This window comes from Lepidochelys kempii, chromosome 10 (genome assembly GCF_965140285.1).
Source record: "Lepidochelys kempii isolate rLepKem1 chromosome 10, rLepKem1.hap1, whole genome shotgun sequence".
NCBI classification, from domain to species: Eukaryota; Metazoa; Chordata; order Testudines; family Cheloniidae; genus Lepidochelys; species Lepidochelys kempii.
Window position 1 is genome coordinate 78,290,438 of NC_136389.1, and position 18,467 is coordinate 78,308,904.

Consider the following 18,467-nt stretch of genomic DNA (forward strand, 5'->3'; position numbering starts at 1 on the left):
CATTATGCCCTTCCAGCTTGACTGTGAACCACTGGTAACTACTAGTCTGGGAACGGTTTTCCAACCAGTTATGCACCCACCTTTTTGTAGCTCCATCTAGATTGTATTTTCCTCATTTGTTTATGAGGAGGTCATGTGGGACTGTATCAAAAGCCTTACTAAGGATAAGATATACCACATCTACCACTTCCTCCATATCCAGAAGGCTTGTTACTCTGCAAAGAAAACTATTAGGTTGGTTTGACATGATTTGTTCTTGACAAATCCATGCTGTTACTTATCACCTTATTATCTTCAAGGTGCTTGCAAATTGATTGCTTAATTATTTACTCCATTATCTTTCCAGGCACTGAAGTTAACCTATTTCCCTTTTTATAGATGGGCACTATATTTGCCCTTTTCCAGTCTTCTAGAATCTCTCCCGTCTTCCATGACTTTTCAAAGATAATCGCTAATGGCTCAGATATCTCCTCCGTCAGTTCCTTGGGTACTCTAGGATGTATTTCATCAGGCCCTGGTGGCTTGAAGACATCTAACTTGTCTAAGTAATTTTTAACTTGTTCTTTTCCTATTTTACCCTCTGATCCTACCTCATTTTCACTGGTGTTCACTAAGTTAGACATCTGGTTGCTACTAATCTTTTTGGTGAAAACTGAAACAAAAGTGTCATTTAGCACTTCTGTCATTTCCTGTTATTGTTTTTCCCCCCTCATTAAATAACAAGTCTACCTTGTCCTACGTTTTCCTCTTGCGTCTAATGCATTTCTAGACTGTTTTCATGTTACCCTTTATGTCTCTAGCTAGTTTAATCTCGTTTTGTGTCTTGGTCTTTCTAATTTTGTCCCTACAGACTTCTGTTGTTTGTTTATATTTATCCTTTGTAATTTGAACGAGTTTCCACTTTTTGTAGGACTCTTTTTTGAGTTTCAGATCATTGAAGGTTTCCTGGTTAAGCCAGGGTGGTCTCTTGCCAGACTTCCTAACTTTGTGGCATCCAAGGCCCTGAGTCAGTACATGCCTAACTAAGCATAGGAATAGTCCGATTGGCTTAAATGCACTGACTTTAATAGGATTACTCACATGTTTAATGTTGAGTTTTGGCTGAATCGGGGCCTGAACCCTCATTTTAGAAGGGTACCAGTGTAATAAATTGTGGCTGTGCATATCCAGGCACTAGGGTAGTTAGTGTGAAGCAAACCAAAACCTAATGAAGTCAATGGGAGTCTTTTCATTGACTGAAATGGATCAGGTACTACAGCGTAAATTCCTTTATCTGGCGCTCAAACCCTCTCTATAAGCTGCCACTTTGTATCAGGCTGTTGTAGTGGCTAAGGCTGGCCATTAGAGGGAGCGATGATCTCAGGCCCTGAGCCCGTGCATATCAGCTGTCATGGTTTGTGGTCTCTGCTCCGCTCACATCCTTCCTGTTCTCCTTTGACAGACAGGTCACCAAAGCCGAAGGGGTGTCTCTAGCTGCCAAGCATGGGTGCTCATTTTACGAGGTCTCTGCCTGCCTGGAGTTTGAGGCTGTACAGCATGTGTTCCATGAAGCTGCGCGGGAAGTGAGGAGGGAGATGGAGAGGAACCTGCCAGTCCGACCGCTGTTCATCACAGAGGAGAGGCCCTTCCTACACCTTGCTGCCCCGACTGCCGTGGCCTCCAAGCATGGCCTGGCCAGCTGCACGCTCAACACTCTCTCCACGGTCAACTACAAAGAGATTCCCTCCGTGGCACAAGCCAAGCTGGTCACGGTGAAATCGTCACGGGCTCAAAGCAAGAGGAAAGCTCCCACGTTGACCTTACTGAAGGGCTTTAAAATATTTTAAGCCTTGGCCCCTCCAAGGGATGGGAAAGAAGCAGCCACTGGATTTCATGGCATCCCGAGGAACCTTCTCCAACTTCTGCAGTGGCATATTTGACAATCTCCATGGCAGCATTGGCTTACAGACCATCTTCCATGATTTACTGACAATGCATTTGGCCTTAGATCTACAGCCAAGCACTTTGGTAGGAATGCAGCGAACAGGCCTGGGATTGAGTGCAGAAGAGTCTGAAACTTTGTCATAACGTCCTTCTAAATCACTGACTATTTGTCCAGTCCCTATAGCTCAGTATTGACATGATATTTGCACATTAGTCCTAGCGTTTGCACTGGGTGTTGGTAGAGCTATTTGTTATAGCAGAAGCAGGACAGAGAGAGGGAGAGATGAAGCCTATGTTATATTCGGCACGTCAGCAGGATGAGAAGCCGAATGCCCTCGCCCTGTGCGTAGGGTAAATAAACTTTACATTGTTCTCCCAAGAGGCCAGATCCTCTGCTTGTACGTGTGTATCACCACTTCTTGAAAAATCAGCTCCCTTAAATACACACTAGCTGATTAGACAAGCAGTGCAGCCCATGTAATAAGTGGGTCCAGAGTATCTAAATGCAGTGATCATGTAGAGGGCACAAATGTATTGCCCAGTTTGGTACCCTGTAGTGGGAATATTTGGATGGAATATACGACTTCATCAGAGCCAGGATGGTTTGTGGAGACATACTGGTTTTCACAAAACTTTCGCCCGGAAGTTTTTAGAGAGAGAGAGAGAAAGCAGCCGAGTGGCTAAGGCATTCAGCTGGCATGGGGGAGAGCAGGTTAGTTGTCAGTGCACTGTCCTGGGATGAGGGAGGCCTGGGTTAAAGTCCTGCTTCTGGCTGATTCACAGCAGAGTTTTCATCTGAGATCACTTCGACTCTGGCAGACCAGGGACATGAACCCAGGGCTCCCACATCCCAGGAACCTTGCTCTCTCTTTGCAACTTTGAAAGTTACCACAACATGGAATGGCTGTACTCCGGACAAGCTGTAGTATTTGGCTCATGTTGTCAGTGCTGAAGATCTGCAGTGTGAAGGCATAATGTCTGATGAATCTGGATAGAAGGTGGTCAGAGATACATGTTGGAGATAAGGTTGTTTGGGGTATCTTGACTGAATTTCCATACTTTCCAACATTAGGGGTTTGGGGTTTTTTAGACGTTTTTAAAGGGTTTCTGTAACTGAAAATTTCCTAGCTTTCCAGCGTTTTTTAAAATGTCAGTGTTCTTCTAAGGTTCTGTCCCCTAAAATTACTGATATGTATTTACAGCCCTAACTGGATTGGTCTGCAAATCCAGAGTTTGTATCCTGTGTGACTCCCATTGAAATCAGTGGAAACACTCCCTTCACTTCCATGGGAGCAGGAACAGGTCCATTGTTTAGAGATCTACAAATCCCATTTCAGGTAACTTGCTACAGCGCGTGTGCAGATGAAAGTCCTTATTGCCAGTATTGTGTTCAGCAAAAGCTAGCAAAATGTTGACAGTGTGCTCCAAGGCCAATAAATATCATTTAATGACCACAGAGCCCCCCCTAGTGGAATGTTAGCACGCTGCAACTGGTATGCCTTTCTCATGAAAGGACAACCGCAACTAGAATCCAGAAATGTACACAGGGTGGAGTCTAGTCTATACAGAAAAAGGAAAGCAGTGCTTATTACCCATCCAGTGACACAGTGATTTAAATAATTCAAACAAAGCTGATGGCATGCATATCAAATCAAATCAGCAGTGTTTGCATTTTGCTGTTTAAGCAATAAGCAAGGAGAGGTTTTCAAATGAAATGGAAAAATATAAATATTGCAAATTGCAAATTATAATTGCAGCAGAATAAACACTTCCAGGTATCTAAAAACAAAAGCCTGCACACTGAAATAACTTGTACCAAAAATATATTGAGTAAGGTTTTTTTTTTTACAATGCAATGTTCCTTTTCAAAGACTTAGCCAATGGAATACTCCTTTACTGGGTGGATTTAAACAAAATCGTTTGTGTATAAGATTGATATATTTTCCATTTGTCTTAAATTATTTGTGGGTGTCTCCAGTCCATGCTCTCTGTGGAGAATGCTCAGTAACACTCAACCAAGAGCAATATTCACAATGAACAGGCCCTTTTCCTTAAGAAAGGTTATGTACTTTATTTTCCTTGTTGTCCATGGTTTGGGGACAGTAACTGCTCTGCTTCTGTATGGAATTGCACTTCTCTGCAAAGTCATGTATCTATAATTACACAATTTCAATCAACTACTTTGGAAAATATTTTAATAAAGGCAACTTTTGACGAGGCGTCAGCCTATCTGCTTAGCTTCAGCATTTTCTCGATGAACCTTCGCAGAGTTTTTTTTTAAAAGCATGCATTCCCTGGCTGACTGTAGGAAAATCCTCCCCCTTTCCTTGTCTGGTTTGGCTCATATAATTGTTTTGCAGTGGAAGCGAGTGACAGCTGAGAGAGGGTGGGCAAGGCTGGCATGTAGGAGTAGCCTTGGAACCAAATGACAGCAGCAGGTAAGGATCAGGCCGTATTGGCATCAAAGCCGGCGGGACCAGACCAGACGATCTGAGTCAAGAGCAGCTCATGCTAAGAAATCTCCTCTGCCATTTCTTTTTATTCCCTTTGATAAGCTGTGCTTAACTTTCAAAGCGCCAGTCAGCATGAATTTAGCTACATGACACTTGGTGAAATATTTGTCTGGGGTCTAGACTTGGATTGCGCTCACGGTTACATGTCCTCCTCAGACTTCTCTGCATACAGGGCTGTAACACTGCCATCCTTCCACTGAACCAAAACCTCCCCTGGTCTTTGTCCTTTGGGCAGCAAATCTTGCATGAAAGGATTCAAGTTATTATCTTCCTTCAAATCCACAAAGGGTGGCTTGGCTTCCGGCTCAGCTGGTTTGGCAGCTTGTTCACACATGAGGATAATCTTCCTATTTCTAATGGGGAGGGATACAAAAAGAATCAAGAAGTGAAACCGCAGGCTTCCGTGCGGCAGGTGTGGAACTGGCATATGCACGGCTCGGCGTGGTGCGTACATTCGCCGATGGTGGTTAGAAAACCCCAGAGGCGTCCGGGCGTGTAAATGGAGTGAAGTGTTTTAGCACACACAGCTGCCGTTTATATTACTACAGCGAATCCAACGAGAAAACATAATACACCAAGTTGTCTACATCGGGGGGTGGCCAAACCATGGCTTGTGAGCCGCCTGCAGCTCTTTTACAGTTAAAGTGCAACTCGCAGAGCTGCCCCGCCCGTTCCTTCTCCATCCACCAGACTGGGGGGTGGGGGAGAGCTCAGGGCTTCTGCCCTGGGGCAGGGGTAGTGGGGCTAGGGACTTCTGCCAGAGACAACTGGTGCCTGCTGGGGGGAGGGGGGGCACAATTTAAAGCTTTGTCTCCCCCAACAGCTTGAGTCATGTGCCCCCCAGGCATGCCCCCCCTTACTCTCAGTGGCCGTCCCTGCAGCCCCCAGCTGTTTGCCACCGCCTCTCCCCAGGGCCACAGCTCCCAGCTTGCTGACTCCAGCAGCTGCTGGTGACACTGTGTGAAGTGGAGCGGAGCAGCATGGGGCTGGGGCCAGAGCCAGGGAGCCTACCCTGGCCCCGGTGCGCACCCCTGCCACCCCGGAGCCGCTCAAGGTAAGCGGCGCTGGGCCAGAACCTGAACCCCTCCTGCACCCCGCACCCCAACTCCCTGCCCTGAGCCCCCTGCCTGCACCCCAACCCCCTGCCACACCCCGCACTCCCTCTTGCACCCCAACTCCCTGCCCTGAGCCCCCTGCTGCACCCCGCACTCCCTCCTGCACCCCAACCCCCTGCCCTGAGCCCCCTGCTGCACCACGCGGGCAGGGGCAGGGGTAGAGTGGGGGGCAGGGGCAGCGGCCCTTGGGCCAACGTACGAGTCCTCATGTGGCCCTCCTGGTAATTCGAGTTTGAGACCCCTGGTCTAAATCAAATGCCTAACACTTTGCTGCTGCTTCTTTCTTCTTTTAGATGAAGAGAAAACTCTTATTATTATATAACCTGAGTGTGGTGCAAAGATTGTTGCTTGAGGAGAAGACTCATTCTCAGCTCTGTGGTACTCGACCAATGTGTTTTAGCACAGCAGAGTGGTGTAATACTTGTTATCCCAGCAGAACCTGGATTATGAGGGTTGACACATTCTCTGATGCTGTATCTGACAATGATTAAATCCTACTTTTGCTCTAGAAACCAAACGGTGTGAAAGATTATTTTAAATAGGCGAGGCAAAGGGGCATCTATCTTAGGTACCTATTCAGCCCAAATTTTCAGAGTATTTGAGCTCCTCGCAATCTTATTTAAATGGATCTTTTCTCTTAGTAGCTCTGTGAGTTGGAGACATGCTATTATCTCCAGTTTATGTATGGGGAAACTGAGGCACAGAAAGGCTAAGTGACTTACCCAAGGTCATACAAGAAGTTGGTGGTAGAGCAGAACAAGAAACTGAACTGACCACTGGGCCTTCCTTCCTGTTCTAAAGGAAAGAGCACAGATCTGGGATTTCTTCCACTGTGGGAATGGGGTATTAAGATGCTAAACCTCTCCAGGCATCATTTACTTCATCTGTAAAACAGGGATAACAACTGCCTGCCATTGCACAGTACATCAGGAAACAGGTCCAAAGCATGATGGAAATGCAAACTGTTAACTCTTATTGATCTAATATTTCAGATGTGCAAGTGATTTTGTTTGGTGCCTGGCACACAATCGTAAGAATTTCTCTGCTGGCCACTCGGCAGCCATCAGATGGCAACAGCTTTCAGTCACTAGAGCCCTGCAGTGAATTCAGATTAGCAGCCTAGTGAGTAAGTAAGAACTGGAGTAGGTTGGAAAATGGTTCTGTCTTTGTGTGGACACCCACTGGAATGATTTTTTGAATCACCTCTTCTTAAAAGCAATCGTAATAAAGATCCCATTTAAAACAGCATGTTCCTCAACCAAAATCCCACAGGCTGTGTCCTGGCTGGTGATGCGCGGGCGTGTCGGGGGGGGGGCATGTGTAACCCACACACGTCCTGGGTGAGTTGTTCTGTCCCATCTAGTGGCACCGAGACCACTTAAAGAGAGAGTTAAATGATTTTGCTCTACAGCCTTAGCTAACAGCCAGCTGGCTTTTAGCTCATGTGGGAGGCTCATGCTTTAAGCTCCAGAGACTCCAGGTTCGATCCCGCCTGCTGACGACTGGGGTCTGTTGGCATTCCACATGCAGAGAGCCTGTGCACCTAAGGAGGGGGAACCCAGTTATCCCTACCCTGGCTGCCTCTAAGGACAAGCACTGAGGGGATTACAGCCTTGTCCCGCTCAGGAGCACATCCATGGAGCACTCTGTACAGGGTTTAGCAGCTGTCCCTCCTGCAGGTGCTGTCCCAGTGTCTCCATGGCCTTGCTCTCCCCTGTGCCCCAGCAGTGGGTCTTACAGCCTCCCTGTACCCCTAAAGTTCTGTGTGTCTTACCTGTTTGCCATGATGTTTATTCCCAGAAGAAGGAGGCCCAGAAACAGAACCACAAAGGACAGGACTAGAATGGAATAATTCCACGTGGATGCTGGCGGGGAGAAGCATTGACAAGTGAAGTCAGCGTGTGCAGAGCCATTCTGACAACCACGTTACAGCCAAGTTCTGTCGGGGGTGCTCCAAGTTGTGCGGAGTCGATGAGTTTGGTGCAGATCAGCTGCAGGATTAGGGGAGTGCAAAGGGGCCTGTGCTGAGCTCCCTTCAAAGAGTCATAGAGTTTGAGGCCAGAAAGGCCCATCAGATCACCCAGTCTGACCTCCTGTAGATCCCAGGCCACCAGCCCCACCCTGCACCCGCACACTGACCCAACCACCGAAATGAGACCAACAGATTACAGCCCACAAGAGGCTAGACTGTTGGGTGTCTTTGGGAAAGAACAGGAGGGTGTACCACTGTCCCAGGCCCCTGCACTGGCAGGGAAATGGTTAATGAGCTATACCCAGGTAATCCGGGAAAGCGACCCGTACCCACATGCTGCAGAGGAAGGTGAAAACCCCCCTCCCAAGGTCACTGCCAGTCTGACCTGAGGGAACATTCCTTCCCAACTCCACCTATGACGATCAGTTAGACCCAGAGCATGTGAGCAAGAACCAGCCAGCCAAGGACCTGAGAAAGTGACTGCTTGCTGCCACCTCAGGGCCCTGGCCTCCTCATCTCCAGCCATGGCCATGCCTAGTGCTTCGGAGGATGATCAGCTCAGGATCTGGCCCACCGTGCGTACATTATATGCCTGAAGAAAACTAGCTCTTTCATAAGCTTGCTGCATGAGAGCCTAATCTGCTGAAGCTCTGAGGGCCAGATCCTCGGAGGTTTTTAGTCACTTAACCGGGCCTGAATGTCTCCTGCAAAATGCATAAACGCCCTCTGCCCCTGTTGATTTCACAAGTGCTGTGAAAGGCAGGGTAGCCCCTGTGACCTTGCAGGACCTCTAACGTGCCCTTACGTGGCCTGCTCCTGAGGACACATCACGTAGGCTGTGTACCCCAATTCAGGAGCACCCCAAGGCAGCTGCTTGTCAGGAGTGAAAAGAACCTGGCAGAATTAAACCTCAAAATGGGTGAGTGGGCTTTTACCCAAAGAGAAGGAGGGAGTCTAGGGCTGAAGCAGAGAGGAGAACTTATTTGTCCTGGTGTGTTATCAGCAAGTAATCGAAAGCAGTCCAGACCTGAAGTCCTTACTCAGGCAAAACTCCATTTACTTTGGGATTTGGCCCATTAAAAGCTAATATTTGATGATCAAACTCCATGGCATGCCTGAGCTCTTCTACACACTCTTTATTGGATTTAATCCCAGTGTTTTCTGTACCAGTCTCTGGAGCCAGCTCCAGCCCAGGATAGCCTGGCTTTTTCCCTTGGGTGCTAGGACTCTGATCCTGCACCACAAAAGTCAAGGGGAGCTTTGCCCTTGACCTCAGTGGGTGTGGGACTGACCGTATGTCCTCAGCCCAGCCCGCATCATCCGTGCCTCCTGTTCTGCCGAAGCAGCTGCTGATCAGACCTTTGCTCCAATGGCTGGAAGACCCATTCGGCAGAAAGGTCAGTCAGCACACTGGAGCCGTTTCCATGTGGGATGTAGAAATATGCAAGGGAGATCTCGGTAATAAGATGTCGCCCATCCCACTGGTATTTGCCTCTTGATTCTAGAGGCCCTGCCAGAGCCAGGGAAGGACCTAGGTTTGTAACATAGGCAGCTACCTCTGGAGAGAGTTAGTCGGGAATTTTCTGATGAAACATGTTTTGGGAAAAGGCTGATTTATCAACACTGAAATTGTTCGTGGGAAAGAGCTGGTTTTAAAAATCACCCAAGTAAAAAAAATCTTGGAAACTCATAAACTCTCATGGGACAGGAAAACCATTTCTGGCCATCCTCTACGGCTGGAGTAACTCCCCTTGCTATCTGCCACTAGCCAACAAGGTTCACAACCAGACATTTGTTTCCCCTGCAGCCCCCGGCCGTCTACCATGTTAAGTTATGGTACTTACAATCTTCTGTCCGGAAAAACCACAACATCTCCTGTAGTTGTTCTTGAGACATTCCAGAAATGGGATTGCCTTCCACCTCGTCATGCATTTGTGCGGTGGTAAGAGCCATAGCGAAATATCTACTGCCCTCTGCCTTTGCTGTGAAAAAACAGAAAGATGGACGGGACATCTGTTTCCATTGCAAATGCACAAGATAGAAGAGCCTCGCTACTGATTCACAGGGCTGAATTTCTCTTGTTTCTCATGTATGCTTGTGCGGGTGCAACTCAAGTATGCAAAATGGGGTTTTGTGGGCACAGGCCATTGCATGCACAAAAGTAAGCTTGCAAACAGGGTCTACAGCTGAAAATGTGGCTCAGAGTATCCCAGGAACAGGAATCTGAGAAAAATGTCTGTGCTCCATATAGATCTTTATTTGTCAGGTTTTCTTACTTATGGCCAAATCAGGAAGTCAGTGACACTCTGACCTTTGAGTTCAGTGAGACCAGATCTCGTTCTTTTATACTCAGGTTTTACCTAAAGGGACTGAGAAATCTGAAGTTGACTTTCTACCTTATGGGGCCTATAGCATCAATACCTATCTGCATGCTTGTTAAAGCCCTTTGTTATCTGTGGGAGACGCTGCCCAGTGAACAGTGTTGTTTTTTTCAGCTGATTGGCGGACACTGCGGATCCCCTTTGTGTGTGATACACAGGATGGCAAGAACGCAGCAAATTCATTGCATATTATTAGCAAGCGTTCCATGAGTTTAGTGAGTGTCTTTTCTTTTTGGTGTCTGATGCTTACCTGGCTTCTGATCGCATACGCTCTGCCCCCTACTGACTCGCCATCGGGAACTTGGGCTTTTTGTATTCGTCAGAGTGGCTTTATTCTTTTCTGCAGTCAGGTACATACGGATGCTGCCCACAGAGTGCAGCATGAAATTAACACACTCCCAGTTTGCATGTGCTGCACTTTCACAGGGACTTGACCGCACGCTGTTGGCTTCATCTGAAGACAGACATTTCCTGGTGCCTTGATTGATCAAGGAGTTGTCTTGCCAAGACCAGTGTTGGAACTCTGAAGTGGGATTACAGTCCTCTAAAAGTAAATTCTCATCTGTTGTGCTGGCTTGTAAACACAGCTTGACTTTAACGTTTTGAATGAGAAAACCCTGTGTGCCTGCAAAGAAACCAGAGCTTGAGCACAGTCATCCTGTACGGATGGGACGGTTATCTACAAAGTATGGTACAGACAGTAATCAAGTCAAGCAATCTATTAATGTCTACAGGGAGCAGACAGGACTCATGCAAAAGCCACACAAGCAGTGAATTGCATGGAGCTCAGTTTCCCTCTCTTGGAAGGACTGAGTCAGCTCTCCTGGGATTTCAACCTGTTGTTGTTCTAAGGAGCCTAAGTGTTTCAGATCAGAAGGAAACCCACTGCAGTCCTTTATAAGCTGCTGCTCTACAGTTGGGGGAAGAGGTTATCCATGTCCTCATTAACATCCCCAGCTTACAACCCAACTGCTCAGCTACATCTGTGATCTGGCTCTCTCGGTATTGGGGGGAATATCAAGTTCAGCTACTAGACCTTTTATTGTTCCTAGCTAATCTTGGGTATTTCAGTCCTAGCACATCTCTGCTATGGGCAGTTCGAGAAAGCTCGTCCCTATAATGAATGACTTTGGGTCACATTGTGCCCATGGTTACACTCGGGTAACGACCCTGACGTCAATGGGATCGCAACAGCCTAACTGAGGGCAGAATTTGGAAGTAACTGTCACTGGGGTTACTCCAGTTTTACGCCAATATGGACTAGAGGAGAACTGGCCCATGGCTCAGAACGTAGACAGCCAAATGATCAAGGAGCTAGAGCCCCACTTGTGTAAAACATGACTGCAATAGCACACTTATATTTACACACGCAGGTATCGTGTGTGCACGCACACACTCAAACCGAACCTCTGTTTGCCAATGGCCAGACTGGCATTGAAAGAGCCACTTCAGGTGCCAATGCCCATTTTCAAGCCAGATGTGGCAACTGGGCATGCAGATATAGGGAAGCAATGGTGCATCTAAGTAGGGCACCTAGCCCCAGAGTGATTCATTTTGTAGCCCTGATTGTCAGTGCCGCCTGCTCAGCCTGACGTGGGTAAGAGTCCAAGCCCAGGAGCTGTCTCGGTATGGGGGGGCTGCTCCGTACGCTGTCCTTTCACCAAGCAGAGACTCTACCTTGCACCAGTAGAAAGAGGATTATCCAGAGTGACTTCATAGTTGTAGGTACTAGTCTGAAATGGAGAGGCCTTCTTCGAAGTATGGTACTTGGAAACCTGGGAAAGTAAAAAAGCCAAGAGGTTATGGATACTTTCTTGACACCCTGAGAACCTGGGTTGTCGTAGTTTGATAGTAGTAGAGGTCACTGCCCATATCCATGCAAAACAATGTCGCTGCTGTAACAGGCTCAGAAGAACCAAAGATGTTAGGCCAGCATGTCCATTTCCCAGTGTCCAGCATCTGAGCTCTCTTCCGTCTCATTTTAAACACATGAGCAATGGGAGATCCAGCCCATTCCACTGCCTGCTAGATCGGCCCTTTCAGACATATGTTCTGACGTCCAGCTTCGACTTCTGTGCTGCTTTCTTCTCATTACACCAGGCCGAGCTGACAGGATGGGATGCAGAGCTGATTCTAAGAGCCACCCAGGGAGCTGCCATCCCCTGAGCAGCCCCTTGGCCTGCTGCTAGGAGCCAGCTCCTTTCCCAGCAAGGCTCCTTTCCTCTGTTCCTTCCTCAAGTGGCAGCTGCTTCCCTCACTGGCTCCCCTGCCATTCAGCACCAGAGATACGTCTTGTGAGAGCATCTGCTGCTAGTCAGAGGAAAGCAGAAGAAGTGACCAAGCCTTGAGAGTGGAGAACTCAGCTATCAGAAGGGGGAGGAGGCAGCTCCTGGTACCAGGCTGAAGGGAAGGTGTCTCTTGTTCCTTGAGTAGCTCCTAGAAGCAGGCACCTCTCACTCCTCTGAACAGACTGAGCATCCACCACCCGCCCCTTAAGAAGTCCTCAGCTCCTACACTCACTCTGCCTGTTTGTCCCACCACCAGTGTGCCTCAGTCCCATCTGGAGGGATTGAGGTGGGGATACTTGCCTGTTAAGGTCTGGAATGAGCCCATGAGACTTCATTTATTCAGTCCACTAGATGGTAAAAACTTTCATTCCCAAACTACTCTGGATTTGAACTGTGACCTACCTCTAGGTAAATGACTCTTCATCCCATCACTGGGATGACTCTTCATCCCATTCCCTGAGCTACTCTGTCTTCATATTTCATTAATTACTATTATAACCACAGAGATTTTTGCATCCATTGCACACTCTTGCTTTAAGGTGCAATAGCTCATGTTATTTCTTCTGACCCCAGAACTGCCCCTGGTCAATTGCTCACCAACACATTACACTGCTCAATGAATGCTAATAAGGACCCTGCTGACTATTACATGAAAAATCTGTACTACTGGTTATTCACCTAGCGATTGCTTTTTTCTGGCCTTAGGTCATGGATTACAATGTCTTAACAATTCAAAGTTCATATTTTATGGCCAGCTAAGCATGCAGGCTCATTTCCTCGTGACAGACAGTCATGCTATAGGCAGTACATGTGCAAATGGGATTCTGCAATGTTATGTTTTACAATAGCACGGCCTTTCAGAGAATGAAACCCCTGAAACCCCTGTAGGGACGTACGAGTTACCACACTCTCCATTAAGTTTGTATGCCTACATATAGATCATTCACCATAGAAAGAACAAGCAAACTACGGTGTGCCACAGGAAGCAACTTATCTAAATGTTACCTCCAAACAAGAAGTCCAACACTGAATGTTTTAAATCGTGAAGAGATGTTTTCTGTGTAATAGCATGTTCTAATAATAATATTTGACATTTATATGGCATTTTTTATCCCAAAATGCTTCATAAACTATGGGCAAAATCTTTAAGTCCTTGCTCAGATCAAACTCCCATGGACAGCAATGAATTCAGGAGATTTGTGCTGGAAATGGCCCAACTTGATTATCATACACATTGTAAGGAGAGTGATCACTTTAGATAAGCTATTAGCAGCAGGAGAGTGGGGTGGGAGGAGGTATTTTTTCATGCTTTGTGTATATATAAAAAGATCTTCTACACTTTCCACAGTATGCATCCGATGAAGTGAGCTGTAGCTCACAAAAGCTTGTGCTCAAATAAATTGGTTAGTCTCTAAGGTGCCACAAGTACTCCTTTTCTTTTTGCGAATTCAGGAGAGTGGCTTCAGAGGATTTAGCCCCATAAAATACCAATGAACAGCAACCACCTCTGGGGTGGAGAGCAGCAACCAAGCAGTGTTTTGCGCATGAGTGGGAGAAGGGGAAATTTTGGTAAAGGACATTAGGGCAAACCCCCTGCTATTATGGAAACGGTGAAGGAATCTTTTACGTCCACATGTTCCTGACAGGAGCTCCATATTTAAAGCCTCATTCATCTCTCTCACACACAAAATAAACTCACTGAATTCCGTTTATCTGCCTCCAACATATGAAAGCCTGAACTGAGCATATGGTTCCAGAGAGCTTTGCATTTCAAGCCTGAACCACAGCCTTGTAAACTGCCCTCTCACAGGTATTATGATGTGCAGCATTTCATGCTTAAAATCATTGGCTCTTTTGCTTCGATAACCAAAAGCCGGGGGCTGGTCTCTCCTTGGAGTCTGTTGAATTGGAATTAATTTGCAAACTGAACACAATTAAATTAGGCTTGAATAAAGACTGGGAGTAGATGTGTCATTACACAAAGTAAAATTATTTCCCCATGTTTATTTCCCTCCCTTCCCCCCACTGTTCCTCACACATTCTTGTCAACTGCTGGAAATGGCCCACCTTGATTATCCCTACAAAAGGTTGTGGGGTTTTTTGGGTTTTTTTTTCCCTCTCCTGCTGGTAATAGCTCACCTTACCTGATCACTCTCGTTACAGTGTGTATGGTAACACCCATTGTTTCATGTTCTCTGTGTATATAAAATCTCCCCACTGTATTTTCTACTGCATGCATCCGATGAAGTGAGCTGTAGCTCACAAAAGCTTATGCTCAAATAAATTTGTTAGTCTCAAAGGTGCCACAAGTCCTCCTTTTCTCTTTGCGGATACCGACTAACATGGCTGCTACTCTGAAACCACAGCCATAGTTGCTGTCACTAAGGCTACGTCTACACGAGGAGTTAGGGATGCAATGCCCTCACTCATGACACATCCTCCTGCTACCTCTCACTGAGCGAGCGTGCGTCTAAACAGCAGCGTAGCCATGGTAGCATGGGTAGTGGCAGTGAAGGTACCAGTTAGCCAGGCTGAGTACATACCCACAAGGTTCAGGCAGGTTTGTACTCGGCACAGCTAAGCCTCCGTGGCTATACTGCTTTGTACACTGACATTAGCTCAATGAGCTCCAATGCAAATGTGTGTATACAAACAGGGGAATCATACTGCTAACTCATAGTGTAGATACAGCCTTAGATCACTGGGCTAGACTCGCTGGAGCTGCACCGTGACCAATTCAGAGTTAAGTTTGCAGTCCTATTAGAGACTCACCTCCTGATGTCTGTGATGGAGACACCGCACACTGTGCAGAGGTCCATCCGATGAAGTGAGCTGTAGCTCACGAAAGCTGATGCTCAAATAAATTGGTTAGTCTCTAAGGTGCCACAAGTACTCCTTTTCTTTTTGTGGATACAGACTAACACGGCTGCTACTCTGAAGCCTTTAATACTTTGGTACAATTTGGGGAACTCAGGAAAGAGAAAGCCAGTTTCCCAATTTTCCTAGCTTTTGTTAATTTCAGGCCTGTGCACAATGGGGTCAATATTTCATCCTGTTTGGTGAACATTTTTTCCTCAGGTTATTTTGGGTGACATTACACCTGCAAAATTTCATACTGTTTTCAGAACCTGGATTTTCTCACTGAAATATGCAAGTCAGAGAAAACACGGATGCTCATCTGCATGGACTTTCACATTTCAAAAAACCTCAAGGTTCCACTCAAAACCAGGTGCTATGGAATTTTGCAGGTTTTGTCATGCCATTGCACCCTGTTTATTAAATTGCAATGAAATGTGGAAAATCAAATGGTGAGACTCACATTAATTGTGAATATTTTATACAACCCAACACCCAGTTCTGCAAAACCTTACTCATGATAGCAATCCTTAGGCATGCAGGCAATCGGGGAGCTGGAACATTTTGTACTGTGGGGGTGCTGAGAGCCATTGAACCAAATTGCAAACCCTGTATGTGATGGAAACTGCTTCAAGCCAGGGCATGCAGCAGCACGGTCAGCAGCTCTAGTTCCAGCACCTATACAGCCAATCTGATCAACTTACGAGTAAGTTTGTGAAATCAGGCTCTAGATATTAGGATCTGAGGATCTGGCCCACAAGAGTATATTCCCCCCCCACCCCACCCCCGGTTGGGCACACCATATTGCACAATCAAAATCTGTTCCAGAATGTCGCAAATATACCCTTTCTTTTTATTTTGCATGTTGACTTTTATTGGGCATTAACATTTTAGGCCATTTACTAGGAGACATGTTGTGCTCAGTCTGGGCGTAGAACTCCCAATGATGCTCATAAAAGCGCAATGCCAATTTTTTTACTCTATTGACAAATTAGATCAGCTGGCCAGCAGGCCTTGAAGGTCCTCCAACCCCATCTGTGATTTATCTTGTTGATACCGGCAACAAAGGCTCAGTCCAACCTTCAGAAAGGCCATCTATGTGGACTATTTGATAAAAAATGATTTATGTCCTTTCTGTCTCCTTGCCCTATCATCCTACAATATATTATAATACAATTACGATACTCAAATTTTGGGATTAAGCACCTTAGAAAATTGTATTCTCTTGTCTCTGTTCCGCTGGACTCAGTTTATGGTGATGGCTGTGTATTAATTGCATTAAATTTTGCATGTCATCCCAGATATTGGATCTGAATACTCTCATCCTAACTCTAGTAATAAATTTGTGTACACAGTGCAATACCTTGTAAACAGAAGCCAATGTTTTTGTGTCCAAGAAAGTTAAACTATGGAATCACTTCAACCCAAAGTTTTTAGCACTTGGGAGCAAAATTGTTTAACATATTAAAGGAAAAAATATTAAAACAGGGAGGCACTTTTTAAACTTTTCCATAATTGGAAATCTAGGAGCAAATCTACACAACATTTTTCAATCACAGTATTATTCTGGTTTTCTATACATAGGAGCTTAAACATTTGAATATGGGTCCCTTTCTTATTGATAAAAGGATACACTAACTTTTCTTAAGAATATCATGTAGGCTGTACACAAAAATCTCAAAAAAATCCCATAATTTTAACTTAAAAAAGAAAGAAAATCTCCTTTAAAAATACCTAACATGAACTCACCAGAAAGCCAGTAGTTCTTGGAGGAAGGGAAATTACGTTTCTTATGTAAATCTTGCCATCTGCAGCTTTGATGTGCTCGGCTGAGCACCTCTCAGTACTTCACATCAGCAGTTAGATCTTCTTTGCTCTGACGGTCTGAAAGTCACACACAGTGATTCATTCTGCTGCTCGTAATCATGTGGAAAGCAGAAACCTATAGGTATGTTTTTCAAAGTCCTGGAAAATAACACCACCCTCTGCTGTTGGTTCCATTTACAACACAGGGTGAATGAACTTTCCCCCAAGATGAACTTTAAGAATGTTCCATTTATTTACTCAAGTTGTTGGCATAATCAGTATGAAAAAGGAGCTCTGAATAAAACTAGATACTGAAACCTAGTACTCCGTTTTTTAAAAAAAAATTACACGATGTGGTTTTCGTGGCTCAACCTTCGTTATGTGAAACCATACAAGCAGAGGTGGATTAAGACGTATTGGAGCCTTGGGCACAAAGAACATTTCCCCTCCCCCTCCCCCCCCAACATCCCATTAAAAATAAGACTCTATCAAAATGCATTAATACAAAGACTCCATTCAGTGTTTACACACTGCATTACTAAGAAAGCAAATCATATCCCAGTTCATTATGCCTAAATTAACTGCTCAATTTTGCCACATAGAAAATTAATATGGCTAGATATTATCCATACCAGCACACAAAGGTGGTCGCAGCTCATCTGGACAACACTGGCATTTCAAGAATCAGTTGTCCACAGGTCAACAAATGGTTCTTTCACCTCCCCCAATATTTTTTAACCTGACCATTATGCATGTTTTTCCACCTATTGATCCTGTTACAGTTCAGTTTTTCTACTGTGACAGGAAGAGGTCTGAAAGACACTAGGCACAAGTCCAGAAAGTAACTTAATTAAAAGAAATAATCCTAACCTGAGCTAAAATGACTCTATTATTCATAACTTTAAGGTACAGGTTGCAGTCCATGCCCTAGTGGCACAGCTCGGGGCGGTAGGACTCCAGCCGGGAGTGGACATTCTGGCACAGCTTGGGGCGGGAGGAGGTGGTGGTCCCCATCTTCCTTCGCCGCCTAGTCCCGGCCAGGCGCAGGAGGATGCAGGGGGAGCCCGTCACCAGCAGCGGCGAGAAGCTGTGGGCAGCCGCGAAGAAAACAACAAGCAGGTGAGGAAGAGGCAGTGGCTGCTGCTGCTCCCTTGACCACGCTCGCCACCACTGCCTCATCCAAGAAGCCTTGCCCCAAGCCTGGCCAGCAGAGCAGAGGGCGCAGCAGTTAAATCATCCTGCCCTAGCATCATGAGATCTTCCCAGGGCTCCTGGGCACAGGCCCCAGGGGCCCGTGTGTTAATCCACCACTGTCATAAAAAGACACATTACAGGTGTTGCCCAGTGTTTGTAGATAATAACAACACTGCTATAGCACCTTCCTGCTGAGGCTCTCAAAGCCCTTTACAAACCTGACTGTGTTAATAAACACAGTCCAAAACACCCCTGGGAGGCAGGGACATATTTATCCCCATCATACAAGTGGAGAAAGGTGAGATAGCTAAATTATTATTGTTAACAATAATACAAGAGGTACATAAGCCTTGTTTTAGAGGTGCTGGGCATCCCACACACCAAATCTGAATTTGCTTATTTTTATCTGATTGTTCTAC

At 46.0% G+C, this 18,467-nt stretch overlaps 2 protein-coding genes across 7 annotated transcripts in view; one reads left to right on the forward strand and one right to left on the reverse strand.

Moving 5' to 3' along the window:
- Window positions 1-5,127, forward strand: part of RASL12 (RAS like family 12) — a 26,110-nt gene extending 20,983 nt beyond the window's left edge. For 3 of the 5 annotated variants that reach the window (XM_073304332.2, XM_073304331.2, XM_073304333.2), the window contains one exon: window positions 1,442-4,243. In XM_073304332.2, the coding sequence (XP_073160433.1) occupies window positions 1,442-1,826 (385 nt within the window). In that variant the 3' untranslated portion in view covers window positions 1,827-4,243. Of the gene's footprint in view, window positions 1-1,441; window positions 4,244-4,283 lie in introns of those variants that run through there. The other 2 variants (XR_013636453.1, XR_012154099.2) reach the window with 2 other exon arrangements.
- On the reverse strand, window positions 3,746-17,837 carry SLC51B (SLC51 subunit beta). Of its 2 annotated transcripts, XM_073304330.2 has the most exons (7): window positions 17,725-17,837; window positions 16,798-16,932; window positions 11,582-11,679; window positions 10,155-10,529; window positions 9,368-9,505; window positions 7,326-7,416; window positions 3,746-4,789 (listed from the first exon to the last, which is right to left on the reverse strand). In XM_073304330.2, the coding sequence occupies exons 3-7, from the start codon at window positions 11,619-11,621 to the stop codon at window positions 4,576-4,578; spliced, it is 858 nt and encodes a 285-aa protein (XP_073160431.1). In that variant the 5' UTR covers window positions 11,622-11,679; window positions 16,798-16,932; window positions 17,725-17,837; the 3' UTR covers window positions 3,746-4,575. The 2 variants fall into 2 exon arrangements, 1 of the variants encoding a protein (XP_073160431.1); XR_012154098.2 differs by lacking the exon at window positions 17,725-17,837 and having other exon boundaries at window positions 7,326-7,542; window positions 16,798-16,924.
- Between the last annotated feature and the right edge of the window lie 630 nt (window positions 17,838-18,467).

Excerpts from the sequence above, each read along its gene's own strand:
- SLC51B (XM_073304330.2), bottom strand. The coding sequence starts at position 11,621 with ATGAAGTCACTCTGGATAATCCTCTTTCTACTGGTGCAAG. Across the intron at positions 9,506-10,154 it reads CGTATGCGATCAGAAGCCAG|CAAAGGCAGAGGGCAGTAGA; the intron begins GTAAGCATCAGA and ends GTTTTTTCACAG. Across the intron at positions 7,417-9,367 it reads GTTTTTCCGGACAGAAGATT|CATCCACGTGGAATTATTCC; the intron begins GTAAGTACCATA and ends TCTCCCCGCCAG.